Source organism: Emys orbicularis, chromosome 1 (assembly GCF_028017835.1).
Source record: "Emys orbicularis isolate rEmyOrb1 chromosome 1, rEmyOrb1.hap1, whole genome shotgun sequence".
Lineage (NCBI taxonomy): Eukaryota > Metazoa > Chordata > Testudines > Emydidae > Emys > Emys orbicularis.
The window spans coordinates 268,903,572-268,929,852 of record NC_088683.1 but is presented as its reverse complement, the minus strand read 5'-3'; the positions used below and the strand labels follow the sequence as shown (position 1 = coordinate 268,929,852).

The 26,281-nt window shown below is 39.2% G+C and overlaps 1 protein-coding gene across 3 annotated transcripts in view; it reads right to left on the bottom strand.

Annotated features, from left to right (window-relative positions):
• Positions 1-26,281, bottom strand: part of DOCK9 (dedicator of cytokinesis 9) — a 308,951-nt gene that overhangs the window by 209,419 nt on the left and 73,251 nt on the right. For 2 of the 3 annotated variants that reach the window (XM_065423846.1, XM_065397509.1), the window contains exons 1-3: positions 24,640-24,744; positions 15,559-15,573; positions 9,863-9,979 (exon numbers count right to left, since the gene is read on the bottom strand). In XM_065423846.1, the coding sequence (XP_065279918.1) occupies positions 9,863-9,979; positions 15,559-15,573; positions 24,640-24,744 (237 nt within the window). Of the gene's footprint in view, positions 1-9,862; positions 9,980-15,558; positions 15,574-24,639; positions 24,745-26,281 lie in introns of those variants that run through there. The other variant, XM_065397434.1, reaches the window with a different exon arrangement.

The following is a 26,281-nucleotide window of genomic DNA, read 5'->3' as shown; positions in this document are numbered from 1 at the left end:
TACATGCCAGATATGCTAAAAATTTGTATGCCCTTCATGCTTTGGCCACCATTCCAGAGACATGCTTCCATGCTGATGCTGCTCGTTGAAAAAATAATGCGTTAATTACATTTGTGACTGAACTCCTTGGGGGAGAATTGTATGTCTCCTGCTCTGTTTTACCCGCATTCTGCCATATATTTCATGTTATAGCAGTCTCGGATACTGACCCAGCGTGTTGTTCGTTTTAAGAACACTTTCGCTGCAGATTTCACAAAACGCAAATGTGGAAACTACAGAACCCGAAACACCAAAAAAGAAAATCAACCTTCTGCTGGTGACATCTGACTCAGATAATGAAAATACATGTGTTGGTCTGCACTGCTTTGGATCGTTATCAAGCAGAATCCATAATCAGCATGGACGCATGTCTTCTGGAATGGTGGTTGAAGCATGAAGGGATATATGACTCTTTAGTGCATCTGGCACGTAAATATCTTGCAACACCGGCTACAACAGTGCCATGCGAACGCCTGTTATCACTTTCAGGTGACACTATAAACATGAAGCAGGCAGCATTATCTCCTACAAATGTAAACAAACTTGTCTGTCTGAGCCATTGGCTGAACAAGAAATAGGACTGAGTGGACTTGTAGGCTCTAAAGTTTTACATTGTTTTATTTTTGAATGCAGCTATTTTTTGTACATGACTACATTTCTAAGTTCAACTTTCATGATAAAGAGATTGCATTACAGTACTTGTATTAAGTGAATTGAAAAATATTTTTTATTTTTACAGTGCAAATATTTATAATAAAAAATATAAAGTGAGCACCTTACACTCTGTATTCGGTGTTGTAATTGAAAGCAATATATTTTAAAATGTGGAAAACATCCAAAAATATGTATATAAATGGTATTCTATTATTGTTTAATAGCACCACTAATTGCGATTCATTTTTTTAATTGCACGATTAATTGTGATTAATTTTTAATTACTGACAGCCCTACAACATAACGATAACAACAAACCATAAGAGCAGACAAAGCCAGCCATGGTGGAATGTAAAGAGGTAAAAAAAGAGGCAGCTAAGGACAGAGTGATCGGGAGAGAAGAGATGGCTTGGTACGTCACGTGACAATGAAGATTTTTTTTTGAGGCTGGAGAAACACAGATCATGTTTATACCTTGACAGGAAGAAACCAGAGGAAAGCAAGAGGTTAAGAATGAGGAAAAGGGAGGGGGTGAAAACAGCAGAAGCTACCACCTGCCAATTAGTCTTGTATATTAGAATGCAGCAGGAACAGCAGCATATCCTGCCTGAAGAGGAGTAAGCTGCAACTTCAGAGAGCAGCAACAAAAAGAGGGGGAGAGAAGATGATCTGTACCCTCCCCTCCCCCCCCCCCCCCCCCCCCCCCGGCCAGTGGGAGCAGAGCAAAAGCACCAAAGGACCTCTGAATAAATGGAAATACGGAGGAGGTCTAAGAACAACTGGTTAGAAGACAGTGAAGCCATCTACCCCACTGAGCTGCTTCCCATTTTTCCCATAGAAAGATTTAACAGCTGCTGGGTTTCTTCTGCTCTCTTTCCGATAACTCTTTGGTCAACAGACAGGATGGAGAATTGCGACAACAAAAAAACTTCAAAAACAGACTCCAATGAGAAACTGCAGAATTGGAATTAATTTGCAAACTGGACACCATTAAATTAGGCTTGAATAAAGACTGGAAGTGGATGGGTCATTACACAAAGTAAAAACTATTTCCCCATGCTAATTTGTTTCCCCTACTGTTACTCACACCTTCTTGTCAACTGTTGGAAATGGGCCATCCTGATTATCACTACAAAAGGTTTTTTTTCTCCTGCTGATAATAGCCCACCTTAATTGATTAGTCTCGTTATAGTTAGTATGGCAACACCCATTTTTTCATGTTCTCTGTGTGTGTGTGTGTATATATATATATATATATATATATATAAAGACTATCTTTCTACTGTATTTTCCACTGCATGCATCTGATGAATTGGGTTTTAGCCCACAAAAGCTTGTGCCCAAATACATGTTAGTCTCTAAGGTGCCACAAGTACTCCTTGTTCTTTCTGTATCAACAGACTAACAAGGCTACCCCTCTGAAACCTGTCAGCAGGCTAAGTATCTTATTGTCAGAAGTCAGCCTCCACCACCTCTCCACCTGTCCAGCACTGCACTGCATTTATTTGAGGGAATGTGTGTGTCAGGATATTTTTCCCTTGCCCTCTTCAACTGCTTGTTGCCACACGGGCTCTACTCCACTTTCACGTGGCCAAACTTATTTGAACTATTGCTATTTGAAATATCTAGGCAGGAGTTGAGTGTTCCAACTCCAAAAAAGAGAAAATGTATTGGTGATGGGGAGAAAATTAGCTATATTACCATTGTGCTTGTAAACTGACCAAGACTGGACATTTACACACAGTGCCTTATTTTTAGAAAAAACAAGGTCATCTTATAAAAAGAAATTCAGCAATGCTCCATCTCTGCTATTTTATTACTACCCATCTGTTAAAGCAATGGAAGAAAATATAAAATGCTGCCTTATATTTTCTACTCCAAAATCAGAAAGGTGTTTCCCCCCCCCCCAAATGAATCTAATGCTTATGAAAGATGATACACTTACAGTCCCAGATACTAAATGTTTCTACATAGTACTAGTTTGTGCCCTTGGCACATTCACATGTGCAGAAGTTGATCTGGAGGGGTTGTGCTGCAGCCAGAGTTCCCAGGAGGATTTATGACTGAGTCATGCAGAATTCACCATAGGGGCTCCCAGGTAACACATACAAACACACCATTTTTGGAAAGCATATGGATGTTCTTTGCTTTGTATCCAGCCAGTTCTGCTGATTGGCATCAAGAAGGGTGGGGACTGGAGTGTTGTGGCTTGTGCTCAGCTCCTTTCAGACAGTTAGTCTTTAGGGGAACTAAGAGAGAGCAGGGCCAAGCATTATTTAGTCCATAATGGGTGGGGAAGCTGCTGTGCAAACTTTCCAATGGCACCCCAATGGTGAGTAGTTCCACTTCATTTGCCTTAAAACCTTGGCTTTTCTACTGAAATTGTAACAGAGTAACAGGAGTGGTTGTGGTGTGGACACTAAACATAGATTAAGCACACTTCACACAGACCATTGTACAGGAATATGGTAAGAAATACTTTCAGACACTACTAAGATGAAAAAAATTCAAAATGGTGACTATAAGTGAACAGCTTCGTATTCCTTTAAAAGTTTCCAATTGCTAAATCAAGAATTAGAAAGCTATAAAACACAAATATCCTATTAATTACTCTAATGGAAATAAGAATGAGCCAATTAAGCAAACCTAATAATAGTGAGGGTCATACTGGAATATACTAAAGTGAAATAAATTCATACTGATCTTATAAATTATTAGAAATATAATATTGTACAAATCACTAAAATAGCTTTTAAAGTCTATTTATCCAAGAGAATCAGTTAGCAGACATAACAGAGCAGATAAGCAGCCTGAACGAACTTTACAACAGTAAATTTCTTAGCACAGACCAATTTCCACCTGTAAATACTGTAAATATTCTTACCAATTAAATGAAACGGGTGTATCTATTAACCAATGCTTCAAATTAATTAACAGCATTACCTCAAAAGATCTGTGCTATCATCCCATTTAAGCGTCTATTTGGGGGGAAAGGGGAGACAAGTTCTACTTAGACACAAATTTCACAATTGTATTTTGTGCAACAAAACCAGCAGCATAACATTGTACTGTACTGTTTCGTTTTGTTTAAAGATACTGAAGTCTTCACAATGCCAAACTGCTAAGGGCATACACTAATGAAAAGACAGTCCAGATGTTGTTTCAAGTGGCCGAAGGGCCACAACTTTATTAAAACCACATCTAAACTTTCTTCCAAAGTCTTTATAATTAGCAGGGCTTGGCTTCCTTTTCAATTCAGTAACTTTTAGATTGTAATCGGTCTAATCTAAGTCAAAGCAAAACACTTGAATAAAAATAAAGATGGAATACTGCATGAGAGGAAATGGTTTGAACACAGTCTTATACAAGGATCAGAATTTCCATCTATAAAGAGACTGTTACAAAATGCTTACAGAGGTATTTCTGAATATTCCAGCTGTAAGTAACTATCTTTTTTATTTATTTATTTATAATTTATCTTAACTATATTGCCTCAGGAACAGGACCTGGGCATCTTTTGGACAGCTCATTGAGTAGCTGCCACCAAACAACACAAACAAGGTGTTAAGATGCATTAGAAACAGGATGGAGAATATAGAAAATATACCACCATTATTTAAATCAATGTTGTGGCCTCATCTAGAATACAGTGTGTGGTACCAGGCGCTGCATCTCGAGAAGGGGGGTTCAAAGCAGGGGAGAAATGGGGGGGGAAATCAATTAAGAAACTGGGCTGGGGGGAGAAATCAATGAAGAAACTGAAAAGAACAGGTTTAATTTAGAAAGCAGACAAATAAGAGAAGACATGATAAAAATATATAAAATAATAAATGGTACAGAGAAGGCAGTTCGGGAGCTTGTGTTATCCCTGCCTCATAAAACAGCAAAGGGACTTTCAATGACATTGAAATGTGGAAAATACAAAACTGATAGAAGGAAATTATTTTAATTTTCTTTTACACAATACATAAGCTATTGAATTCACTGCTATGGAATGTTGAGGCCAAGAATTTAACCGGATTCAAGAAGGGATTGGACATTTATGCATGTAAGAATATTTAGAGAGTTATCATAGTTAATGCTAATACACTTTGGAAGAGATTAAATCTCATGCTTCCAAGCATAGCCCAATCTCCAACAACAAGGGACAGGGAGATTTCTTGCACCTTCCTTTGAAGAACCTGATGCTGGCCACTGTCAGACACAGGACAGTGGTCTAAATCAGAGGTTCTCAAACTGTGGTCCATCAGTGGTCCGCAAGCTCCATTCAGGTGGTCCAGGGATAGTTCCCTCTAAGGCGCGTGCCTGGGTGGCCGCACACAAGAGAATGAAGGGCCACCCACCTAATTAGTGGAGCTGCGCAGGTGTGGCTCCACTGATTGGGCTGCGGCGGCCAGAGAAATAGGCGACTTTCCCCAGCGCCAGGGCTGCGGCTGCCGGGGAGAGACAGCCCTCCTTCCCCGCCTCAGCTCTGTGGCTGCTGCAGTGGGGGAGAGAGGGCACAGCCATCGCATTAGAAAGGTAAGACTACGGATACTAAAATATGAGTTGTGTGCTTTTATTTGTAGAACAAAAAAACTTTAATTATTACGTTTTTTTTTATATAGTGCTTTTATTCAAAGCGCTTTACAATAGTTAGCTAACGGTACAAACAGATTTGGAAAGATCATTAAGTGCTCCACCGAGACCCTCAGCAATTTTCAAGTGGTCCACACCAAAAAAAAAAAAAGTTTGAGAACCACTGATCTAGACAGATCATGTGTCTGATCCAGTGTGGCAGTTCTTCTGTTCCCATCTTCCCTATTCTATTTATCAGTTTAAAAGGCTCTTTTGCTAACAAACAGCACTGCCAGATCTAGCATGAAGTACTACTGGATATTGTAGGGGGAGCCAAAGAAGTGCTCAGCTACTATGCTAATTGACAGGTGCTGTATAAGAAGACAGAAAGGTGGTCTAAGATTTCCTTCATTATGGTGGTCTGATGTAACTGACACCTGAGGGTGTCTACACCGCAGCTGGGAGTCAGCCCTTAGACCAGATAGACAGGCTTGCATTATCTTGGCTCAAATTAGAGCACTAAAAATAGCAGTCTGGCTGGATATTGTGGCACTGCTTGCAGCTCGGGCTAACCACCTGAGTTCAGACGTAGGAGATCAAGTGGGTTCAAGTTAGGGTGGCTAGCCCAAGCTACTGCCTGTGCCACAATGCGCATACAGGAGATTTCTTGCACCTTCCTGCGCAAGTCTGTCTACCCGGGCTTGGAGGTTTGCTCCCAGCTGCAGTGTAGACACACCCTGACCCTGGAATCCAAAGAAAGGGAGAGACCCTAAGACCTTACTGTCTTTCTTACTTTGTTCTCAAAAGGAAGACTAAAGAGGTCATGTTTCTCAAACAGCAGATTGGATACTATGTCTAAATTTCTTAAGATGAGCCAAGAGGTCTGAAATCAAGAGTGTAAGAGTGACAAAACTGTTCCAACTGACCTAACCACAACTCTCAAAGAATGCTTGGGGAAATGCTCTTAAAATTGGTTTGGCTTCACTGTATTGCTCCTTAGGCAGGTAGTCCAAGAAGAAGATTCCTAGTCCAGGAATACAATTTACTTGAACATTTGCCTCCTCACAGTTAGCAATCTGAATGGTTAGAACAGCAGAAAAATGTGTCTTGCAATGAAGGAAACCCAATTTCTTTGGTCCTTCTTGAGCTATCACATAGGAAGAACTGCTAATTTTGGTCTTTTTTAAGAGAGTGTGCACACATCAGTGCAGGGTAGATGAAAAAATCAGAATTCCTGCTTTAGCACGTGGTATTAGTGTGATGGTGTGGTTAAGCGTCATGATGGCAGCACTCTAGAATTTGGAGAGAAGTGTATTATTCACAGCCAAAGTGATCTTGTTTTAGGATTTTCTTGATTTAGCATTTGTGGTCTTGTGAAGAAATATAGTTGAGCAAACTTTAATGTTGTGTGAGATATTGTATAGAATACTAGAGCTAATAAAACAGAAAAAACGTAGAACAGCTGCGTACAGCAGAAGAACAGAGCAATAGTTCTGAAGCCAACTACTCACAAAAGTAGAAGTAGAAGTAAGGGTGTTTGGGACTACTGTCCCTTACATAATCTTGCACCAAACATTCAGATGTGTGAACATGCATGAGGCCCCCCCAACTATCACGGCTTTCAAAATAGCCTGCAACTCACTGAACCAGAGGGACATACTTCCCAGAATGGGGATCTATAGAGAATGGTCAGTGGAGAAGCATGGATTTGTTCACTTATTGCTCCTGGGAATAAAGGGGCATATGACAGAAGATACTAAAAAAAACACACATGGGTCCAATAATTTTCAGTGAACCTCCAGATAAGCTATTAAATAGGTTACAGAATAAATGGAAAAAATGTCAAAAATTATTAAAAATTATAGGACTTTATTGGCTCTCTCAGATAAATAGTAATGATTGCCAAATTTGACTGCAGAAAATATGTTTATTTTCAGCTACTTGGTTGACAGTTTTCCCCTAAAAGTAATACAATAGTTTCATATGAAGAGAGAACAGTATTCCACAGCTGGTGAGGATATACACTGTAAAAGCTTCTTATTAAAAAAACCCAAATTCCTCTGAATAGAACCACTATAAATCCACACATAGAGCAAAAAACCTTAGGCTGCAGGAGTGTAATACTGGTGGAGGACTTTTGGATGTCACCATTACAGACCAGTCAATTTAACTTCAGTACCCAGAAAGATAATGGAGCAAATAATTAAGCAATCAATTTGCGAATACCTAGAAGATAATAAGGTGATAAGTGACAGTCAGCATGGATTTGTCAAGAACAAATCATGTCAAACCAACCTAATAGCTTTCTTTGGCAGGATAACAAGCCTTGTGGATAGGGGGAAGCGGTAAATGTGGTACTGTACATCTTGACATTAGTAAGGCTTTTGATACTGTGGGCCTGTCTACCCTGGCACAGTACAGCACTGCAACTTTCTTGCTCAGGGGTGTGAAAAAACACCCCCCTGAGCGCTGCAAGTTTCACCGCTGTAAAGTGCCAGTGTAGATAGTGTACCAGTGCTGGTAGCCACACTCCTAGCGCTGGTAGCTATTCCCCTCACGGAGGTGTTTTTTTTAAGAGCGCTATACTGCGACTACACAAGCCATGTTAAAGCACTGCCGCGGCAGCGCTTTAACGTCGCCAGTGAAGAGGTGCCCTGTCTCACACGATAGTCTCATAAACAAACTAGGGAAACGCAACCTAGATGGAGCTACTATCAGGTAGATGCATAACTGGTTGGAAAATCATTCCCAGAGTGTAGTTATCAGTGGTTCACTGTCAAGCTGGAAGGGCATATCAAGTAGGGTCCTGAAGGGATCAGGTCCGGGTCCGGTTCTGTTCAATATCTTCATCAGATTTAGATAATGGCATAGAGTGTACACTTAAAGTTTGCAGACAACATCAAGCTGGGAGGGGTTGCAAGTGCTTTGGGGAATAGGATTCAAATTCAAAATGATCTGGACAAACTGGAGAAATGGTCTGAAGAAAATACGATGAAATTCAGTAAGGACAAATACAAAATACTCCACTTAGGAAGGATCAATCAGTTGCGCACATACAAAATGGGAAATGACTGCCTAGGAAGGAATACTGCAGAAAGGGATCTGGATGTCATAGTGGATCACAAGGTAAATATCCATCAACTGTGTAACTGTTGCAAAAAAAGTAAACAACATTCTGGGATGTATGAGCAGGAGTGTTGTAAGCAAGACACAAGAAGTAATTCTTTTGCTCTACTTCACCTTGATTAGGCCTCAACTGGAATATTGTGTCCAATTCTGTGTGTCAAATTTCAGGAAAGATGTGGACAAATTGGAGAAAGTCCAGAGAAGAGCAATAAAAATTATTAAAGGGCTAGAAAACTTGACCTGTGAGGGAAGACTGAAAAAACTGGGTTTGTTTAGTCTGGAAAAGAGAAGACAGAGGGGACATGATAACAGTTTTTAAGTACATAAAAGGTTGTTACAAGGAGGAGGGAGAAAAATTGAAAAAACCTCTGAGGATAGGACAAGAAGCAATGGGCCTAAATTGCAGCAAGGGCAGTTTAGGTTGGACAGTAGGAAAAATTTCGTCAGGTTGGTTAAGCACTGGAATTACCCAGGGAGGCTGTGGAACCTCCATCATTGGAGGTTTTTAAGACCAGGTTAGACAAACATCTATCAGGGTTGGTCTAGATAATACTTAGTCCTGACATGAGGGCAGGGGACTGGACTTGATGACCTCTCAAGGTCCCTTCCAGTTCTATGATTCTATTCTTTTTCTCTAGTTAAGTATATGGTTTTATTTTTAGAAAACATTATTGGATACTATGCTCTCTACACAAAACTAATGAAATCTAAAGAAAAAAATTATGGAGGTAAAACATTATTCATACATAGGTCTCTGTAGTGCCTTTTTCTGCTCAATGGTAATTTACTCTTTTTGCAAAAGAGAATCCCCATGTATTGTATACAGTGTTGCCAATTCTCCTCATTACATCACAAAAGCCACAACATTTGGTGTTTTTTCTTAAAAGCCTGAGCCCCTGGAGCCTTGTGATTAGATGAGAATCTCAGCTTTCATTTAAAAAAAAGTTTATATCCATTGTTGTGGAGAAAAGCTCGAAAAATGTGACCCAACTGTACCTAAGGAGTAAAAACCAGACAGCAAATAATGAACACAAAATGTTATTTATTTATTTATTTAAGTTATGATTTTTAAACCAGTCGTGATATTTTGGGTCCAATGGACAGCACCAAATCCAGCAGGTATATGAAAAAAACTAAAGTTCTCTAGGAAAAGTTTTAAAAAGCAATAAGGGCTGCCACTGTCTGACCCGCTGCCTCTCAAGCAGGAAGCAAGCTGGCTGTGTTGAGGAAGTGGAACCTCCTATATCCTGAAAGAATGGTGGAGTTGTGTCAGTACTTCACCAGTCTGCACTAGAAAAAAATCAGGCAAAATAAAGACACTCCCCCCCCCGAAAAAAGCATGAATATCGAAGGACTCAGATGATAGAAAGATCCTTAGTTTTAGAAATTCAATACTGTACTTAATGGTTTTCCATTCAACTATTCCAGTGTCTCATGTCTGTAACATTACTAATAAAATTTATTGAAATTGAAGTTAAATAATTACCTGAAAGTCATCATAAGGGAAAAGTAGCATCTCACGTAACGCATCATTTAAAATTTGTGTTTTCTTCTGAACAATGACGTTTTCGTAGTCTATTGGCTCAATTAGCTTTGGTTTTGCCTAGAAAAGGAATAGAAAAAGATACTCAAATACACTGTGAAAAAATTACAATTGTGTACTTATTTATCTGTCTAAAATGGCTATATAAAAAGCTACCTGACACAGAATTGACTTCAGCTGTCACATAAATTTGCAGCATTCAAAAATAGGAATTTAAAAATAAAAATCACATTACACAATACAGTTGAACCATAATGACTAACAATTACACATAAATATGCTGATTTGTGTAAGAGGTAAGACACAAAAAGTGTCTGGAAAAGTAAGGGAGGACAGAGTGGAGACTACGGCAATACTCATTTAGGATATGTTTTCACTGAAGAGTTAGCCTGGGCTCTTACCCAGATGTTGCCCTTAACCTGGCTACCAATCACACACGAAAACCTCTGACCTGGGGTTAGTGGCACTTTAAACCTGTTCTAGGTGGCACCACTGGTTGGTATAGGCTTGAGCCCGGGTTGTGCTTTAATCTGGGCTGTTAACCCACCTGCTTTGCAATGGGGACACAGGATAATCAACATGGGTGCTGATACTCCTTCAATGCCATCCCACAATTTCCCCAGACCATATTTTCTTTCACTCTACCTACTCCCCTCTTCTGCACTGGAAGACTTCTTCCAGTTTATATACAGCAGTTTGGCATTTAAACCCTACACTGCATGGGTCCTGCTACATTTCTACTGAACTTTTACAGTATTTGAACAGTGATGCAATCTGACACGTCATCCGCCCAGTGCAACGTTAACTGTTAGCTAGCCAGATGCTGACATCAGGGTTCTGGTGTGCCTCTGGATGAGGTAAGCTAAGACCTAAAATTTGAACATATTTACCTGAAAACAGAATCAGCCAAACCTTGGGTGGATTACTTAATGAGTTTGCTAACTAAGAACACTTCCACATAGGCCCCAGAAACAACAACAAAGTTCTCCCACAATACACTGCATAAGAATTCATAGAATAACCCAATTCAGGACACTGCAAAGAGACCTGGGATATCCCTTCAGAAGTCCTAGTATCAGATGGGTAAGTACAGCACCAGTATAGACACAGCCACACACGTCCGGCACAAATAGGGATTTGCAGTAGGGATGTGCAACCCAGACTAGGTTAACCCGGGCGCCAATCACCCATGTTAACACTGCAGTGAAGACATCCCCTTAGAATCACATGCAACTTCAAGGGGACACATACAGTTTTTGCCAAATACAGAGGTTTGATTACAGCTACAGCCACTCTGCCTAGTAATATTATAGTATGTCTGTTACAGAGAATCTCTCTCGAGGGTTTGGTTTGATTTTTAAAGAAAATTAGTATTCAAATGTGACCATTAAGTGTTTATAATTAAAGGCTTGTCCACATGGAGAAACTGAACAGCACAGCTATAGCAAAATACTTACTCTGCTATAGATATGCTCACATAACACATATCCCCACCCCATGTAGATACTATACTGGAATAAACTAACTTTTATTCCAGAATGGAGCATCCACACAAGGGAGTTATACCAGTATAGCTAGCTATAGCTATTCCAGTCAATTTCCCAATGTAGAGACACCGTAATTATTAATAAGTTTGACTTGGTGCTTTGGGTCAAATGTAGGCTTTTAAAATAATCACGAAGATTAGGCTCTCATCAGAGCACTTCCACATCAGAGTCCTACTTGGAAAAGTCTGAGTAGTATTAAAACACATGATAATTAATACTTGATTAATATGAAATCTGTAAACTAGCAACTCTGTTGATGCTAAGTTGTTCCAGTCTGTCTTGCTGAAATGTGAAGAACACAGTTTTGTTTACATTTTGAAAAGTCTTCTGTGCAATCAAATAACCTAGAAAATGTTGAATGTAACCTCAGATTCTGCAGAATAATGTTAAATTTGGATTGAGATTTAAGATTTCCTTGTGTCAGTTAAACTGAAATACCACAGTAACATAACATACAAATAATGGAGACAATGACAATTACAGAAGGTTTTTCTCTGGACAGCACTTTCATTTACTAATACTTACTTAGGGTGACCAGATGTCCCGATTTTATAGGCTTTTTCGTATATAGGCACCTATTACCCCCCACCCCCATCCCGATTTTTTACACTTGCTATCTTGTCACCCTATACTTACTGCATGTGCTCAGTAATTTACTTCTTGATTGGATCAACTAAGGTCAATGGAACTAATCTGGAAGTAAATTTCTACTCAACATAAGTGCAGATGGCAGAATCTGGCCCTTGCTGAAAAATTAGCTGCATAAAATGGGACTCACCTATTTCTCTAATTTTTTTTCTTCATCTAATAACCATTTAAAATCCTATATCCTACTATTTACAATACTAAATCTATGAAGTGATTATTAGCTGGTCATCAAGGTGCTTAATCTATTTTTAAAAAGTGAATTATAATCAATCATGGCAAAAGACGTCTTAAAGATGTTTTTTCTTTCAAGTATGAAGCAGATTAGTTAAATTTTGATAATAAATCTCTGTACTTGGAAGGCTTTATCCAGGAAAGGTTACCAGCGTTCACATGCTTAGATTATAAATTACTCAGAAGTTACTTCAGGTAGTCTAATATCTACCACCTTCTTGAGCTACACTATCACTGACAATTTAAACCAAGTTTGAATGTTCAGACTTCACATAATAAACTAACCTATACCCACAGTAAAATAGAAAATAGGAAAGTGAGTGTTTTCTAAAAACAGTGTTCAATCGCTTTCTAAAGCAACACAATTTTAAAAGGTTACATTAAAAACCAAATGAGGAAAGCTGCAATCAGAATCTTTGGATCGGTTTGCGTATGCACTTTTATATGCAAGATAATTTAGCTATTATGCTAACACACACAGTATGTGTTTTATTAGCACAGAAAAAGGGAAGTTTCCCACACACCTATTTTCTTCAATGCGGCCTGCTTTTCTTTCAATCACCCTCTTCTTGACCCTGTATGCCATACATGTAATCTTCTCCTTCTTCACTTTTTGCATAAGGCTTATAAACACTAGTCCTCCAATCAAAAGGTGTGTAAAAAAAGTTAATACATTTAAAGTAAAAAAAATGCTAGACAAAAAAAAATGGCCCTAATAAAATGTGATGAAATCTTTTGCTTGCTGTGCTTTTGTGTTATGGACTACAGCTAGGGTGTGGTATTTACTTAGTTGAGATAATTACTAACCATGTACTTCTGCCTTCCCAGAAGAATTGCTCATGATTCTCCCTTTTTGGTCTTGTGCCTCCAGCATGAAATATGAAGGAAAAACTTTTAGCTCTTAAGACATTTTGCTCTCTTAAGGCAGCTATAGGGTCTCTTTCTTTGTGGACATCAGCATTGTTTATAATAATTATTACAGTGTTCACTATTATACTTTTTAGTTCAGGAGATCCCTGGAGCTACTTGCACTACAAAAATGAAAATCTTCTATTCATTGTATCTTTATAGAGGAGGGAATCTCTTGCCTTGTAATTCAGATTTCCTGAAGATACACAAGATTTACATGACCCACCCCAAACTCCCCTCGGAGACTGGAAGACTAACTGATGAAGTGAGATGTTCTGTGCACATCCTATGGAGAGTCATTTCTCTACTGCAGTTGTTCTGGAATTTACTTTTTGTTGTTGTTGTCTGTATTAACAAAAGGAGAAGAAAAGGAGCCTGTAATTCAGTATGTAAGATGTTTGGGGCTAACAAAATATTCTAGTCTCCTTAGGCCTCTGAGGTTACAATATTCTCAGATGGATAGTGGCCTTGATCCAGTCTATAGGTAAAACAAAACAAAATAAAATAAAATACATTATAAAAATCTTAAAAGCAAGAATTGTTTTCCTGCATGACTTGCACTTGAGAATCTTTAAACAATGTAAGCTCTTCAGGGCACAGATCTTGGGTGAAATCCTGACCCAAATGGTCATCAGGAGTTTTGGCACTGACATAATGGAACCAGGAAACCACCGCTTGTCTTCACATTTGTCAGTAATGCACACAGCACAGCATATAAAACCACATTGTTTTTCTTTATTTGACTTCTACTGAACTGTCATTCATCCCTCTTTTAAAAGCTATTTGCTAGATTCAGAGATGCCACCTTCCTTACTCCTTGGTTCCCCTTATGGGGACAATGTGCCTCCATAAAAGTAAATGTTCAGATGAAAGGTGGTGAGCCATGGTCACCCATTTTATGGTTGATCACCTTTATTTAGCTTCATTTATTTTTAGATCAGACGAGAGCCTCTAAATAGCACTCAAGAGTGGTAAGAAAGTTTATTTATTGTGAAATACGTATGTGGCTTGTTAGGTATCTAAGTTTTTCGGTACCCACTTATTTACTTTTACTACTGTATTTTCAGTGTGAAAGTTGATCTGAGATTGGGGGAAGGAGTTAGGAGGGTAAGAGGCAGCCATACTTAAAATAGCCATCGCCGAAGGCTGGTTATTAGAATTATTCAGAAAATATTTCCTTCTTTAAATTTGTACAAACATAAATTGGCTAAATTATCAGAATCAGGTACAAAATTTCTAAATTGGGAAATTATTGTATTCCTAGTTTGTAATGAATTAAATAGAAATGTAACAAAGTTTTCAATTTAAGTTCATCTGCAACAAGTGGCAAACCCTCCATTCCCTCCCAAAAATGGAAGCTATAAGACCAAAAGGTACCACTGTCAAGATAAAAGCCTGAACAGTGTGCACAGCTCCTGAAATAAGTTTTGTTTTGTTTTTTAAACAGAGAAGTTAACTTTACAAAGAATCCACCAGAAACACTGCACATGTTGTAAAAGAAATTGGTTACACTTAAGTACGATTTTGATTACTATTGCTATTCACTTTTTTTTAGTTTTGGCTAATTTAGCACCTTGCTACTTCCTGTACATTAACTAGTATAGATATATGTGATTTGATACTGCATATATTTGAGCAAAAACAGGTTTCCCTTAGCAAGACCCCAAACAAATTTAAAATGTAAATCTTTTAAAGGTAATCTGATTTATTGTTCACATCCTATATTCTCCCATAACCACACTTAAAGAAGTGCTTACTATACTACTGCTATACGCAATCCTGATGTAAACCATAGACAGAATGGACAGGATGCAATACAGGCTTTTTTCATTAAACTTTTGAAAAAAGTATAAAGTTAGAGTTATTTTATCAATGTATTTCAATTTAAACTAAAAACCAGAATTCCTAGGTATACTGTTTATCTAAGAGCTAATCTACACTGGAAGGACTAAAGCAGCGTTTGAAATTTTAGACTCAGTTCTGAATGAACATCAGATTACAAAACATCATGCTTTTATTAAATACAAATGGATGTTTAGTCAATTGCCAATGCTAATTTAACAAGGGAATCGTGACCTCTCAGGTCTCAAACATTTTGATAAAACAGATTTAAGATATCCTGCACTACTGTCACACACTTGAATGTGGATAATCTTCCGCTTCCAATACAGCTTATCTTCTTCCATTCAAATACAAAAACAAACAGTATATGAAAAAATAATAACCTGTTAAACAGGGCCAGCTTTAGCAAGAGTGGGGCCTGATTCCTGGGGGCGGGGCTTGCCACCGTCAAGCCCCGCCCACAGGAATCGGGCCACGCTCCAGCCGGGGTCGCGGGGCTTGGGTCCGGGGGTGCTCAGCCGGGGCCGGCGCCCCGGGGCCCGAGCTGAGCCGGGCCGGGCCGGTGCCGCTCGGGCCGGGGGTCCTTGGCCGGCACCGGGGCGACGCGCTCGGCCAGAACCAGGGCCGGTGGCCCGAGCCGACCCGGCCCGGAGCCGCTCGGCTGGTGCCGGAGCCGCGGGGCCGGGCCAGAGCCGCAGGGCCAGCGCCCCTGGGTCCGAGCCAAGCCAGAGCCAGAGCCACCGGGGCCAGGGGTACTCGGTCGGAGCCAGACTGGGCCGTGCCTCCCCGGATCCCTCCTCGCGCCCCCCACCGCCCCTGTTTACCTGCTGCTGCCTGCCCCTGCTTGTTTTCAGACTTTCCGTGAACATCTGATTCACGGGAAGCAGGGGAAGGGGAGGAGCAGGGGGCGGAGCGTTCAGGGGAGGGGAGGAGGGGGAAGTGAGCTAGGGGCGGGGTGGACAGCTGCGGGGCCCTCTTAGGCGCGGGGCCCGATTCAGCGGAATCGGCCTAAAGCCGGCCCTACTGTTAAATCCCAAATTCTCTTGTCCGTGTAAAGGCTGTGAAAAGCAGGGGGATTGGACTTGGGCGATATCTCTAACAGATCAATACTAAAGAGATGGTATTGTTGGTGTATTACTATATCCCTCAAGTGCATTTTGAGACAGAAGGCAGAGAGACAGCCTCCAAGAATTACAATCTCTCAGAAAGACAAAGTGGGAGAGCTTGTCTCTCTCACCAACAGAAGTTGGCCCAATAAAAGACATTACCTAACCCACCTTCTCTCTCTAATATCCTGGGACTGTCACACTGCATACAAGCTCCCAGAAACATACACGGATTCTTTTTTGATGTTGAAGAACAGTGATTACATGGGGTATCTTGATCTGAGCTATGTTTTTTGGTCAGATATTTAGGGAAATAAGTGATCATAATTAAAATAAGCAAAACATGTAAAACAAAATCAAGAGTCACTTGAATTGTCTACATGTAACTAACTATATGCAAATTCTTCACCCTATTCATTGTACTTATTGTATGTATTATCCACATCCCCTACCCTTCTTCTGTTTGTGTTTTTAAATTTGTAAGCCTATGAGGGCAGGGAATTTTTCCTGTGTTTGTTCAGCACCCAGCACTGTGGGTTTTCAAACTTGATTGGGGACTTTGGATACTATCAGTATTTACTACTAATACCAAAACATACCAATATTTTCCCACGGGCTATATTATGCCCTTAGTTTTTAAGCATAAAAGCCAAAAGGTATGACATGGTGTGATATTTTTAGTGACACAAGAACAGTGCCCACACTACTGCCACTTCAAAATTGGAGTCACCATACCAAAGCATTATTTTCTAAACTCATCCAGGCCTTATAAGTAAGGCCTTACCAAATTCACAGTCCATTTTGGTCAATTTCACGGTCATAGGATTTTAAAAATCATAAATTTCATTATTTCAGCCTATTTAAATCTGAAATTTCACAGTGTTGTAATTGGAGGGGTCCTAAACGTAAAAGCGGCGGCAGCTGGCCGGAAGCCCAGCTCTGAAGGCAGAGCTGACGCCAGCAGCAGCACAGAAGTTAGGATGGCATGGTATGGTATTGCCACCCTCTGGCCGCCCAGCTCTGCAGGCAGCAGTGCAGAAATAAGTGTGGTATGGTATGGTATTGTATTGCCACCCTTACTTGTGTGCTGCTGCTGGCAGGGCGTTGCCTTCAGAACTGGGCACCCGGCCAACAGCCGCTGCTCAGCTCTGAAGGCAGTGCCACCACCAGCAGCTGCGCAGAAGTAAGGGTAGCAGTATCGCAACCCCCACTACAATAACCTTGTGACCTCCACAACTCCTTTTACGTTTAGGACCCCTCCAATTACAACACTGTGAAATGTCAGATTTAAATAGCTGAAGTCATGAAATTTATTATTTTTAAGGCAGTTCAGAAGTAATGGTGGCAATACCACAATCCTCCTAAAATAATCTTGCGACCTCCCCCACAACCCTCTTTTGGGTCAGGACTCCCAATTTGAGAAACACTGGTCTCCCCCGTGAAATCTGAGTATAGGGCAAAAGCACACAAAAGACCAGATTTCACAGTCCGTGACACGTTTTTCATGGCTGTGAATTTACTTATAAGAGGTCTTTTACCTGAGAAAGTGAAAGATCTCAAGACTTTGGGAGAATTAAAGCTGACCACGGAAAAATAATTTCTGCAGGAATTAAAAGGGGTAGAGTCCCTCTACTAGAGTCCATAAGACTTCTGAATTGAACCTAAAAGTCTGGCTGTGTAGTGTACTAATCTTAGAACAAAAAGTAAGAGTGAAGTCAGAGTGAGTTATAGAGTAAGATAAATCTATAATTTTAAATATGTAGATTTTTCTACTATAGTTTTACATTTTGCTGTTTCCCCATCTCTTTTTCCTTGTTCTAAGACAGGGGTCGGCAACCTTTCAGAAGTGGTGTGCCGAGTCTTCATTTATTCACTCTAATTTAAGGTTTCGCGTGCCAGTAATACATTTTAATGTTTTTAGAAGGTCTTTTTCTTTAAGTCTATAATATATAACTAAACTATTGTTGTATGTAAAGTAAATAAGGTTTTTAAAATGTTTAAGAAGCTTCATTTAAAATTACATTAAAATGCAGAGCCCCCCGGACTGGTGGCCAGGACCTGGGCAGTGTGATTGCCACTGAAAATCATAGATTGCCTACCCGTGTTCTAAGAAAAAGCTCTGCCACTCTAAGACAACATCTCTTCAGAAGAATGCAGCACTTTCACGGGCTGCAACTTATCCAAACAGCATTGTTGCCATTTAAGATTTCCAGACAACTCAAAGATAAAAAGACACGTTTGCTTCTCCTCAGATATTTGCCTGGTGTGCATGGGGTGGGCAGTGACATTGGACTGTGTGTACGTGAGTGGTGTGTGAGGGGGAGAGAGGAGTATGTGAATAAATGCTGTACCCACAATAGAGTGGTGCAATCAGTACCACTGCTGAAGACAATATAAGGAACCACCCAGGCTGAATCCAGGTAGGATTTAGAGAGAAAAAATGGCTGTTGGGGACAGCTTTAGGGAGAGGGTAAGAGAAGAGATAGGTGTGCAAGGGGCATTAAACTAACAACAAAAGGGGAGAGTTAAAAAGAGGGAAGCCATGGGCACTCTAGCACAAAATCAGTATGTTGAGGACAAAATTAATAAAAAGACCAGGAATACTTGTGGCACCTTAGAGACTAACAAATTTATTAGAGCATAAGCTTTCGTGGGCTACAGCCCACTTCTTCGGATGCATATAGAGTGAAACATATATTGAGGAGATATATATACACACATACAGAGAGCATGAACAGGTGGGAGTTGTCTTACCAACTCTGAGAGGCCACTTAAGTAAGAGGAAAAAAAACTTTTGAAGTGATAATCAAGATAGCTCAGTACAGACAGTACCCGCAGGTCTGTCATAGAATGGCCAGACAGGTTAAAATGCCATGTACATTGGCCAAACCGGACAGTCTCTACGCAAAAGAATTAATGGACACAAATCTGACATCAGGAATCATAATACTCAAAAACCAGTGGGAGAACACTTTAACCTGTCTGGCCATTCTATGACAGACCTGCGGGTGGGTATCTTAAAACAGAAAAACTTCAAAAACAGACTCCAACGAGAGACTGCTGAGCTGGAATTGATATGCAAACTAGACACAATCAACTCAGGATTAAATAAGGACTGGGAATGGCTGAGCCATTACAAACATTGAATCTATCTCCCCTTGTAAGTATTCTCACACTTCTTATCAAACTGCCTGTACTGAGCTATCTTGATTATCACTTCAAAAGTTTTTTTTCTCTTACTTAATTGGCCTCTCAGAGTTGGTAAGACAACTCCCACCTGTTCATGCTCTCTGTATGTGTGTATATATATATATCTCCTCAATATATGTTTCACTCTATATGCATCCGAAGAAGTGGGCTGTAGCCCACGAAAGCTTATGCTCTAATAAATTTGTTAGTCTCTAAGGTGCCACAAGTACTCCTGTTCTTTTTGCGGATACAGACTAACACGGCTGCTACTCTGAAAATTAATAAAGGAACCAAACGACATGAAGAGCAGAAATTCTTTAATTGCCTATACACCAGTGCTAGCAGCCTGGGTAACAAACAAAAGGAACTGGGATTGTTCATTTATCAGCACAAATTCAAAATGTAGCTGGTATTACTGAAACCTGGTGAGATGATTCACAAGATTGGAATGTTAAAATCTATTGTTACAACCTACTTAGGAAGGATCAAGTGGACAAAAGCAGAAGGAGAGTAGCATTCTATGCTAAAAATGACATTACCTGTTTCTGAGGCTTTGGCTACACTGGCGCTGTACAGCGCTGCAACTTGCTGCGCTCAGGGGTGTGAAAAACCACACCCCTGAGCGCAGCGAGTACAGCGCTGTAAAGCGCTAGTATAATCAGTGCCTGCAGCGCTGCACGCTCGCTCGCAGCGCTGCAAGCTACTCCCTTTGGAGAGGTGGAGTACATACAGCGCTGTGAAGTACCGAGTGTAGCCAAGCCCTTAGTAATTGAACTCAGATGCAAATGATCTGAATGCTTATGGATCAATGTCCTAACAGATAAAGCACAACATGGGGTATTAGCTGGTGTCTGCTAAAGACACCAAATCTCATCGGAAAACAGGATTACCAGCTCCATAATGTGTAGGAAAAAAGCTGCATGATCATAGAGGAGATCAATTCGAGTAACACATGCTGGAGGTCTCTTGTTGCTAGTACTAAAACATACTTGGCATTTTAAAATATTATAAATAATTTCCTAACTGAAAAAGTGTCACAACCAACACAGGGGAATTCTACATTAGACCCGGTCTTGACAGACAAAGAGAAACTGATCATAGAACTAGAAATTAAATTGTAACTTAGGTACAAGTCATCACGCCTTGATCATATTTATAATGTGCAAACAGAATGATGACCAAACCAGTCATATATATACATACACACACACATACACACACACACTTGGTGCTTTAAAAGGACCAATTTCACAAAGCTGAAAACAATTATGAGCTAAATCAGGTGGGAGGAAGAATTTAATCAGAAAAATGTGAATAACTGGGAATTTTTAAAGAACATTTTACTAGATACCCAATAAGCCACAATCAAGGAAGGAGGCTTGGTTAAAAAAAACTAACCTGGATTAGAGGGAAGTGAAAGCAGTTATAATCCATATTATATTTAAAATTTTAACAAATGAAAGAAAGGGGAAATTGACAGTAATGAATATAAGTCAGAAGCTGGGATTTGTAGAAAACTAATAAGGGAAGCAAAGGGACAGAAGGAGAAGTATAGGGTCATCAGAGTTAAAAGCAGTAATAAATTTTTTAAATATATTAGGAACAAAAAGATTCCTGACAATGGCATTGGTCCATTACTAGATGGAAATGGTAGCATTATTATAATAATAAATTATAAAAGGCAGAAGTGTGCAATAAATATTTCTGTTCTGTATTTAGCAAAAACAGATGATGTAGTCTCATCAGGATGATAACACTCTTTCCATTCCACTAATATCTCAGGAGGATGTTAAACAGCAGCTACTAAAGAAAGTCATATTTAAGACAGCAGATCCAGATAACTTACATCCAAGAGTTTTAAGAGAGCTGGCTGAGAAACTTGCTGAACCATTAATGTTGATTTTCATTAAGTCTTGGAATACTGGGGAAGTTCCAGAAGACTGGAAGAAAGCTAATGTTGTGCCAGTATTTAAAATGGGTAAATGAGATGACCTGGGTTATTACAGGCCTGTCGGTCTGACACCAATCCTGAGCAAGTTAATGGAGCAGCTAATACAGGACTTATTTAATAAAGAATTAAAAGAGGGTAATATATTTAATGCCAATCTACATGGGTTTATGGAAAATAGAACCTGTCTAACTCGTTTTGTTTTTTTTAAATGAGATTACAAATGTGGTTGATACAAGGTAATATTGTTGATGTAACACACTTCTGTAAGGCATTTGACTTGGTGCCACATTATATTTTGATTAAAAAACACTAGAATGCTGAAGTCAACATGGCACACATTACATGGATTAAATGCTGGCTCCTGATAGGCTTCAAAATGCAATTGTAAACGGGGAATCATCATCAAATGGATGTGTTTCCAGTGGAGTCCTGTAGGGCTCAATTGTTGGCCCTACTCTAATTAACATTTTTATGAGTAACCTAGAAGAAAACATAAAATCATCACTGATGAAGTTTGCAAATGACACAAAAAATGGGGGAGTGGTAAATAATAAGGAGGACATGCCACTGATACAAGTAAATGCATATATATAGGAACAAAGAACGTAGGTCATTACTTACAGGATGGGGGACACTATCGGGGAAAGCAGTGACTCTAAAAAAGATTTGGGGGTCATGGTGGATGATCAGCTGAACATGAGCTCCCAGTGCACGACCTGTGACTAAAAGGGCTAATGTGATCCTTGGATGAATAAATAGGGGAATCTCAAGTAGCAGTACTGAGATTATTTGACCTCTGTATTAGACATTGCTGTGACCATGGCTGAAATACTGTGTCCAGTTCTAGTGTTCATAATTCAAGATGGATGTTGAAAAACAGGAGTAGGTTCAGAGAAAAGAGTCTTAACTTCCTTATTTAGAACTGGGTCTTTTGTTCTATTCTGCAGAAACATTGTTTTAATACCCTCTCAAAACATTCCTGGGAAAACAAAAAAAAACCATATCATCCCCTGTGCACTATAGCTGTATCAACACAGTTTGCACCAGCTCAGTGCTATACTGACTGAATGAAGCACACTTTTGTTTTGTTAAAAAGATATATATATAAATATATAGTTATTTTGCTTGCAGAATAGAACAAAAGACCCAGTTCTAAATAAGGAAGCTAAACATTCCAAAGGGGGGCAAGAAAGCCACACAAAAACATTAGCTCACATTGCTAAGATGAAGATGTGGACCAAAATTAGAATGTACCCCACATAAATAAAACAAGTTTAAATAATGGCTTTCCTGAATAAAAAAATGATTTACAGCAGGGGTCGGCAACCTTTCAGAAGTGGTGTGCCGAGTCTTCATTTATTCACTCTAATTTGGTTTCGCATGCCAGTAATACATTTTAATGTTTTTAGAAGGTCTCTTTCTATAAGTCTATAATATATAACTACACTACTGTTGTATGTAAAGTAAATAAGGTTTTTTAAATGTTTAAGAAGCTTCATTTAAAATTAAAATGCAGAGCCCCCCCGACCGGTGGCCAGGACCCGGGCAGTGTGAGTGCCACTGAAAGTCAGCTCATGTGCCGCCGTTGGCATGCGTACCATAGGTTGCCTACCCCTGATTTAGAGAAGTGAACTTCTCTTGCATTATATTTTCTTACTAGCAGACACTTCCTATGGGGACAGATTAGACTTCCAGTGATATACAAGATGGAATTCTCCTAATGAAGACACATTACAAGAATATAGTTTCTTATATATGCATGGGCAAAAAAAAAATGTTTTTAAACTTGGTGTCTAAATCCAGTTAGGCTGCTTTTTTTAGGTGCCTTAGTTTTCAGAGGTGCTGAATACCCACAATTCCCACAGGTGTGAAAGCAAATGAAATCAAGACCACTTATTTAGGTTCTCCAATTGTGGATTTTGGCACCCAAATTTGAAAATTTTGGCCAGGCATTTTAAAAATTATTTGCTAATAAGCCACACAATTAACATCTTATGGATCTAATTTGCCAGTACCAATCGATCAGTGGCTCTCAACCTTTCCAGACTACTGTACTCCTTTCAGGAGTTGGATTTGTCTTGCGAACCCCAAATTTCACCTCACTTAAAAACTACTTGCTTACAAAATCAGACACAAAAATACAGAAGTGTCACAGCACACTATTACTGAAAAATTGCTTGCTTTCTCATTTTTACCATATAATTATAAAAAAATCAATTGGAATATACATATTGTACTTACATTTCAGTGTATAGTATATAGAGCAGTATAAAAAAGTCATCGTCTGTATGAAATTTTAGTTTATACTGACTTTGTGATGGTGCTTTTTATGTAACCTGCTGTAAAACTGGGCAAATATCTAGATGAGTTCATGTACCCCATGGAAGACCTCAGCATACCCCCAGGAGTACGTATACTCCTGGTTGAGAACCACTGCAGTAGAGCACTCATTTTTAATAACCAAGTATAAATGTATTGTTTACTAGCTTAACAATCCCCTTGACTAATATCTGAAAAGGTTAATTGTTTTAGCTGTAGTGTGTTGGAGGATTTCTTGCAGCTCACTTGCAAAAATACTATGCTTTCTTATGTATTATAAAAATTCCAACAGAAGCATACAGCCCACACAACACTACAGAATAAACCGCTTTCTGAAATTCCTCCCTCAGAAAATACACAAATTATTCACTTTTCCTCACTGAAGTTATTTAGCAAGTAAGATTTTAAAAATCCTGTATTCTACACAGGTTGAAAAGTAACCTTAAACTAAGCATACCTCAATAGACTAGATTAATCTCAAAAATAATTTAATTAAGACAAATTCTGACGTCTGTCATATATATACTTAAAATATTTAAGGAACAATTCAGAAAATCTCTAAAATTTAAAAACACACTGCCAACTAAAGATACATTTACTATTGTGTACTGCTTATATAGTTCACAGATTAAGTTTTTACCTCCATTTAAAGAGGTGTACGACAACTTTAGACCAACTAAATACAAAATAGACAGTTAGGAAGTAATAAACCAGGGAACCAAAAAAAAGAATATTTTGCCATCCTTAAACAAAGGAGCCTCATGGAAACCAAAGATGCATAGATAATACAAACATTCATGTGCTCATTGAAAAGAATCAAAGAGAATTGATCTGAAAATGCATACATCATCATCAGCAAAAAGTGAGTGTTGAAGCCTGACTCACTAGTGAAACCTAGAAGCTTCCCAGAAAAAGTGAGAACTAAGAACAGTTGGGGAACATATCTCTTATCTACACAATTCTTACCAGCACTTCTACTGGACTGTCCACTTCTACTTCACATGGAGCTGCATCCCTGTATTGTTGGGGAGACTCAATAACAAGCTCTTTTTTAACACTTCTAGTATTTGCTCTTGCCTGCATTCTTAGCCAGAAAACAGCTCAAAAAACTGAGAAATTCTGTTTTTTAGCATCAAAATAAACAGCATGCCAGCAATTCAGAGAAAACAAAAGCTTTTTCCAGACACAAGCTGCAGAAAGTACCAACTAGTTTAACTACTAAGCTGCAATTTGCTAAGTCTGTCATGGGGGAATGCATGACAAACGAAGCCCAGCCTCTAAAGGGTGTACCCTTCCTCTGGAAAAAAAAAAAAGGATGGATCCATTTCAATGCCACTGAAACACACACCAAAAATGGTGCAATACAGAATGTTCCTCACTATGATAACTGTGCATAATACTCACAAAATAAATAACAAACACCTTCAGTATTTAAGAAAAATATTTAAGAGTAAATATGTATTGTAGAACAAAAACATTCACTGCAGTTTGGAACCCTTCAGAATAGCGAAATTCCAAGTATCATTCTTTCCAGATTATTCTTCTACTCCATCTTTTGAGATTTTCATTAATGCCCAGTAGCTAATTGAGAATTAGAGGAAATACCATTCCAGTCAGCAGGGGTATTTCTACGCAATACTGACACCATTTTTTCATTCTAATGTTTCTTAAACCAAGATTTAAGATGGCTTTTCCTAATTTCATGATGTCCTCTCTATAAAACCTCAAATACTCTGCAAAGATGCTAATCAGGTTGCAAAGCCTGCTTTCTATTTTTGCTTTAATTCCAAGCGTGCTGGTAATCCTCTCTCTTCCTTCTATACCATTACTCTGATCCCAGAATTCAAGTCTAATTACCATAATTCATTATCATAATTGGGAATGAAAGAGAATTTTCTTCCTCTTCCTTCACCTTTCAGACATCCAACCCTACAAAAAACTACTGCTTCCCTTGATCCCCTTCCCTTTCCTGTTTGGGCTGGTCTTCCCACACTTGATCCATGCATGACTGCCACTGTCAACTCCTTTTCTCCTTTGAAACCTTCCCAAATCTTTAAGATCTATCATTGTCAAGCCTCATTTAATAAAGCACCTTCTTCTCAACTCTGGCACTCCCACCCTATCTTTCAATTCTCTCAGTGAAGCATCTGGAAAAAGGAAGTCTCATCTCCCCAACCATGTTTTACACAATATTATTCTCTCACTTTCATTTTGCCTATAGCACAGAAATGGCAGTTTTATGTAGTGAATGATCTTTCTGCTGAAGAGTAGTTAATTTATTTTATCTCAGTTGTGCCTTCAACACTGAAGTTCACTTCATTCTTCTGAACCACATTCCAGATCCATACAAATTTCTCTCTCTGGGTCTTTTTCTACACCAAGATCCCTCCTCTAAGCAGTTCCATAAGGATCGCCATCTTAGCACTCCACTCTTCCTCTCATCTTTACCATCAAAACTGAAAATTTTGTACTACAGGTGGAGCCGGTAACACTGCTTTTGTTAAGGTTGCCTAACACTTTTCATTGCAAGTTCCAGTTGCTTATAAAACTTTGCCAAACTTTAACCATTCTGGCTGAAGTTTTTCATGTATAGCATCTGACTCAGGCTGCAATTTTTTAG